This window comes from Primulina eburnea, chromosome 12, assembly GCF_022965805.1.
Source record: "Primulina eburnea isolate SZY01 chromosome 12, ASM2296580v1, whole genome shotgun sequence".
NCBI lineage: Eukaryota > Viridiplantae > Streptophyta > Magnoliopsida > Lamiales > Gesneriaceae > Primulina > Primulina eburnea.
In genome coordinates, this window is record NC_133112.1 from 10794689 (window position 1) to 10800936 (window position 6248).

Genomic DNA, 6248 nt, shown 5'->3' on the forward strand with positions numbered 1-6248 from the left:
TAAGCACCGCGGGTGCGGTAGTGCTTCGGCACTCCTAGCGCGGGGGCGCTTTATTTGTGCTGCTGGTGCACTCCTGCTTCGAATTTTCTTGAATTTGTAATGCACCTCAAGCATAGGTGCAGTGCACATGAGACTGTAAGGGCGCTCCCGTTTTATCAAAATATTTTCTTCTCAACTTTTCAGTCCTGAAAAGAAAACAATTGAAAATCATTAAATTTGTGAAGATAAAATCACACATTATATCTAAAAAATACAAAAACACAAATAACATGATACAAAAAATAAAATCAACCCCAAAATCAAAATGCAAAATAAACAAAAAATTTGGGTTGCCTCCCAATAAGCGCTTGGTTTAACGTCATCAGCCTGACTTTCATCAGTCTACTTTGGTTCTCGCAGTGGGATGTTGTCCATGTGTCGCACTTCATTGCCAAAGTAATGTTTGACCCTCTGACCATTGACTTTGAATGTCTCGCCATTTTTGCATTTTAGTTCAATTGCACCATGTGGGTACACTTTTTCTACTGTGAATGGGCCAGACCATCTGGATTTTAACTTACCAGGAAACAACCTCAGTCGAGAATTGAATAATAACACCTGTTGTCCTGCTTCAAATTCTCGTCGAAGAATCTGCTTGTCGTGCCATCTCTTGGTATTTTCTTTGTATATCTTGCATCATTCCTGAATTCTTCCATCTCATTCAACTGCAACAGTCGTTGCTCGCTCGATGCTCCCATATCAAAATTTAGCTTTTTGATAGCCCAAAATGCCTTGTGCTCCAGTTCCAAAGGTAAATGACAAGCTTTCCCAAAGACCAACCTATAAGGTGACATCCCGATAGGTGTCTTGTATGCAGTCCTGTATGCCCATAAAGCGTCATCTAGCTTGATTGCCCAATCCTTCCGGTTTGTTTTCACTGTCTTTTCTAATATTTGCTTTATCTCCCGGTTGGATATCTCTGCTTGCCTATTGGCTTGCGGGTGGTATGCCAGTGTCACCCTGTGCTTCACATCATACTTGGCCAATAATGAGTTAAAAATTTTGTTACAGAAATGTGTACCTTCATCATTGATAATGGCTCTAGGCGTTCCAAATCTCGTGAAGATGTTCCTGTGGACAAACTTAACAACAACTCGAGCATCATTAGTACTGGTGGCGATTGCTTCCACCCATTTTGACACATAATCGACAACAAGTAAAATGTATGATTGACCAAACGAAGATGGGAAAGGACCCATAAAATCAATACCCCAGACATCGAAGAGTTCCACCTCCAAAATATTCGTTAGTGGTAATTCATGTCGTCTAGAAATATTGTCAATTCTTTGGCATTTATCACATGACTTGACTAAAGTATAACTGTCTTTAAATAAATTAGGCCAATAAAAACCTGACTGTAATACTTTAGCTGCTGTTCTAGATGCTCCAAAGTGTCCACCGTAGGGTGCGGAATGACATTGCTCTAGAATCATACCTGCTTCTTCCTCAGCTACACATCGTCTGATTATCTGATCAGCACATCTCTTGAACAAGAATGGATCGTCCCACAGGTAAAACTTGGCATCATGAAGAAATTTCTTCTTTTGATGATACGTTAAATCTGAAGGTAATTCTCCTGCAGCAAGGAAATTAGCTATATTTGCAAACCACGGATGTGTAACACTTACCTTGAAAAGTTGTTCATCTGGGAACGACTCGTTGATAGCTCCACCTTCAGTTCGTTCTTCCAGCTCTAATCGTGACAGGTGATCAGCCACCTGGTTCTCACAACCTTTTTTATCTTTGACTTCAAAGTCAAATTCTTGAAGTAGGAGTATCCATCGTATCAATCTGGGCTTTGCATCATTTTTGGCAAACAAGTATCGAAGAGCTGCATGATCAGTAAAAACGGTTACCTTGGTGCCAATGAGATATGTTCTGAACTTGTCAAATGCAAACACCACTGCTAGCATCTCTTTTTCAGTAGTTGTGTAATTATGTTGGGCTACATTGAGTGTACGACTTGCATAGTAGATAGCTTTAAACATCTTGTCTCGTCTTTGTCCCAATGCTGCTCCCACAGCATAGTCGCTAGCATCACACATGAGCTCAAAGGGCTCCTTCCAATCAGGTACTATCATGATGGGTGCTGAAATCAGTGCTGCCTTGATCTTATTAAATGCCTGCAAACAGTCATTGTCAAAAATAAATGTCGAATCTTTCTCTAACAAATTACATAAAGGTCTAGTAATTTTAGAGAAATCTTTAATATAACGACGATAGAACCCGGCATGTCCCAAGAAACTTCGAATTCCTTTCACGTTCTTCGGCGGTGGAAGATTTTCAATTGCCACAACTTTGGCCCTGTCAACTTCTATTCCTTGAGCTGAAATTTTTTGGCCAAGCACAATACCTTCTGGAACCATGAAGTGACATTTTTCCCAATTCAGAACTAGATTCTTAGCCTGACATCTCTGCAAAACAAGCATTAAATTTTGCAAACAATGATCAAAAGATGTACCAAATACAGAAATGTCATCCATAAAAACCTCCATTATTTCCTCAACCATATCAGAAAATATGGCCATCATACACCTCTGAAAAGTAGCAGGTGCATTGCATAGTCCAAATGGCATTCTCCTGAAAGCAAATGTACCGTAAGAGCAAGTGAAGGTAGTCTTCTCCTGATCCTCCGGTGCTATGACAATCTGATTGTAACCTGAATAACCATCTAGAAAGCAATAATAATGATAACCACCAACTCTATCAAGCATCTGGTCAATAAATGGAAGTGGGAAATGATCTTTCCTAGTAGCGTCATTCAATTTCCTGTAGTCTATGCATACTCGCCAACCAGTCACTGGACGAGTTGAAATCAATTCATTGTTCTCATTTTTCATTACAGTTATTCCTCCCTTCTTAGGCACTACTTGTACTGGTGAAACCCATGAGCTATCAGATATAGCATAAATAACACCAGCATTTAACAATTTTAATACCTCAGCCCTCACAACCTCTTTCATTGCAGGATTAAGCCTTCTCTGATGATCAACATAAGGTGAATATGACTCCTGCATCAAAATTTTATGCATACAAACAGTAGGGCTAATTCCCCTTATATCAGCAATTGTCCATCCCAAAGCAGATTTAAATTCTCTCAACACCCTCAGCGATTTTTCTTTTTCAGTACAAGTAAGAAAAGAAGAGATGATTACTGGATATGTTGAATTTTCACCTAAAAATGCATAACAGAGGTGACTTGGAAGTTCCTTCAATTCGGGGGATACTTTTGGTACCTCTATACTTGCATCTTCAAGTAGTTCTACATTATGCACATCAATCTTTTCTTTAGGCAATGTATCAAGAACAAGTAACTCCTCTTGCACGTCCCAATCATCTTCATCCAGTATAGACGCCGATTCCAACAAGCATCTCTCCAAAGAATCTTTCGTCAATCTACCTGCACCAACATGAGATATACATGAGTCAATTACATCAATGCTATTACAAGTACTTACCTCATTTGGTTCTTTGATTGTGTTGTAGATGTTGAACATAACTTCTTCTCCACCTACTCTCAATGTAAGCTCACCCTTGTGCACATCAATCAAAGCTTTTCCGGTGGCCAAGAATGGCCTTCCAAAGATATGTGGGGTGTCCTGATCTTCTTCCATATCTAGAATGACAAAATCAGCAGGAAATATAAATTTGTCTACCTTTACCAGAACATCCTCCACTATACCCCGTGGATATGTAAGTGATCTATCCGCCAGCTGCAAGGTAATAGTGCTAGGCTTCACCTCGCCAAGCTCCAAAGTCCTGTAAATAGAAAAAGGCATTAAATTGATACTGGCACCTAAATCACATAAAGCTTTATTTATTCTAGAACCACCAATAACACAAGGAATAGTAAAACTCCCTGGATCTTTGAGTTTCTGTGGTAGTTTCCTTTGAAGTATGGCGCTACACTCTTCTGTCAATTTCACTGTCTCAAACTCATGCAACTTTCTCTTCTTTGACATCACATCTTTGATAAACTTTGCATAGTTTGGCATTTGCTCCAAAGCATCGGCAAATGGGATGTTGATATGAATCTTCTTGAAGATCTCCAAAAATTTGGCAAATTGCTCATCCAATTTCTTCTTTTTAAACCGCTGTGGATATGGAAGTATTGGCTTGAATACCGGCGGTTGTTCAACTTCAACTTCAACTTTGGATTCCTCAGTTTCGACTTCTTCAAGAATCACCTCCTTTTCATCCTTCTCATTGGAATTTTTACCATCAAGTTCTTTTCCACTTCTCAAAGTCACAGCTTTGCATTGCTCCTTTGGATTCACTTCAGTGTTACTCGGGAACTGACCTTTATTTTGATCTTTCAATGCATTAGCTAATTGACCAATCTGTGTCTCCAATGACTTCATTGTAGCTCCCATATTTCCCATGTGAGTTTCCATGCCATCAAGACGAGATTCAGTCCTAGCCATTCTTTTACTCGATTCTACAACAAATGTCCCAACTAAATCCTCAAGCGAAGGTTTTCCTTCCCCCTTTGATGCATTGAACCCCGGTGGAGGATTCAAAACATTCTTATTATTAGCATATGAAAAATTCTCGTGATTTCTCAAACCCTGATGATAAGTGTTAGGGGGAGGGTTACTTCGATATCCTCCATAACCACCAAAATTCCTATTGTTGATATAATGAGCCTCATCAGGAATATGTGGTTCCTCAGTGACAACAGATGCATTTTCAACCTCTGATGTACTAGCCTTGTTCATTGCTGCAATTTGAGTTGTTAAAGCTGAAACTTGAGCTGTGAGTGATGTAATAGGATCTATGGCATAAATCCCAGCTTGCTTCTTCACTCCTGATCTTTCAGTCGGCCACTGATAACTGTTAATGGTCATCTGTTCAAGCAAATCATATGCTTGATCGGGTGATTTGGTAAATATTGTGCCACCAGCTGCTGCATCAACAGTGCCTCTTGTTTGTCCATTCAAACCATTGTAAAATAATTCAATATGTACCCAATCTTCAAAACCATGGTTTGGACATCTCCTCAACAATTCCTTATACCGTTCCCATGCCTCATATAGTTGCTCAAAATCAGTCTGCCTAAAAGTACTTATCTCGATTTTCAACTGTGCAGACTTCGCAGGTGGAAAATATTTTGCAAGAAACTTAGTTGCTAAATCCTGCCAGGTAGTGATACTCCCCAAAGGAAGCGATTGGAGCCATCCTCTTGCTTGGTCCCTAAGAGAAAAAGGAAACAAACGCAATCGAATTATATCATCAGAAACACCATTTATTTTTACCGTATCAGTAATTTCAAGGAATGTTCTGAGATGTAAATGAGGATCTGCAGTAGCGGCTCCCCCAAACTGATTCTGTTGAACCATGTTTATCAATGCAGGCTTGAGCTCAAAGTTGTTTGCATTAATCGTTCCTCGTGCTATACCAGAATAATGAGCATTCAATACTGGCCTAAAATGATCTCGGATGGGTATTGCAGGGGGTGGATTTTCATTGTCTCTGTTTTCAGCCATTGCTAGAATCTCTTCTCTTCTTGCCTTTCTTAACCTTCTTGCGGTTCTTTCGATCTCAGGATCAAAGATAAGCAAGTCAAGATTTTGCGATCTTCGCATGCACTGTCAAACAAAAACAATAAACAAATCAGTGTTTAATGTGGTATAATAAAAATAGCTCTAAATTAAAATCTAGACTAATTGGTAACAATACTAATATAAATTCAAATTTTACACTCCCCGGCAACGGCGCCAAAAACTTGTTGCGTGTTTTCTTTAATGCTCGCAAGCGCACGGCGTCAAGTTATAGTAAAATGTAATTTTAAGTACAAGTATCGATCCCACGAGGAATGTAATTTCTAAATTTATACTAATGCTTGTAATTAGAATAGTCTCGATTTTATTTAGAATAATCAAATAACAGATTTGTTAGTACCAATAACTGAATTGAAAATAAATTTAATTTTAATACCAAACAGAGTTGAACAATGGAATAAAAGATCTAGAGGTTTGACTTCACGCAACTATCCACCATGTGATATGTTTGTGTAGCTATATTATAATTGTCCTTCTTATTCATTAGCCAAGAATTCTATAATTATCTACTCCATCTCTCGAGTGCTAAGTAGATACTAATTATCTAACAAAAGATTGCAACGTCTCCGTCAACAATCAACAATTAAATAACACAACAAGCACTAAATTCTTTTAATGGCTTCCATAGCAATATATGTCCTCTCGAAC

At 38.8% G+C, this 6248-nt stretch overlaps 1 protein-coding gene across 1 annotated transcript; it reads right to left on the reverse strand.

The window, feature by feature from the left end:
• Nucleotides 1-381: 381 nt before the first annotated feature.
• Nucleotides 382-2405, reverse strand: LOC140806645 (uncharacterized). Its single transcript, XM_073163198.1, has 4 exons — nt 2266-2405; nt 967-1110; nt 598-858; nt 382-544 (listed from the first exon to the last, which is right to left on the reverse strand). Exons 1-4 carry the CDS (start codon nt 2403-2405, stop codon nt 382-384), a joined length of 708 nt encoding a protein of 235 aa, XP_073019299.1.
• Between the last annotated feature and the right edge of the window lie 3843 nt (nt 2406-6248).

Excerpts from the sequence above, each read along its gene's own strand:
- LOC140806645 (XM_073163198.1), bottom strand. The coding sequence starts at position 2,405 with ATGGTTCCAGAAGGTATTGTGCTTGGCCAAAAAATTTCAGCTCAAGGA. Across the intron at positions 859-966 it reads TACCACCCGCAAGCCAATAG|GACTGCATACAAGACACCTA; the intron begins GCAAGCAGAGAT and ends ATGGGCATACAG. Across the intron at positions 545-597 it reads AATTTGAAGCAGGACAACAG|ATGGTCTGGCCCATTCACAG; the intron begins GTGTTATTATTC and ends GTTAAAATCCAG.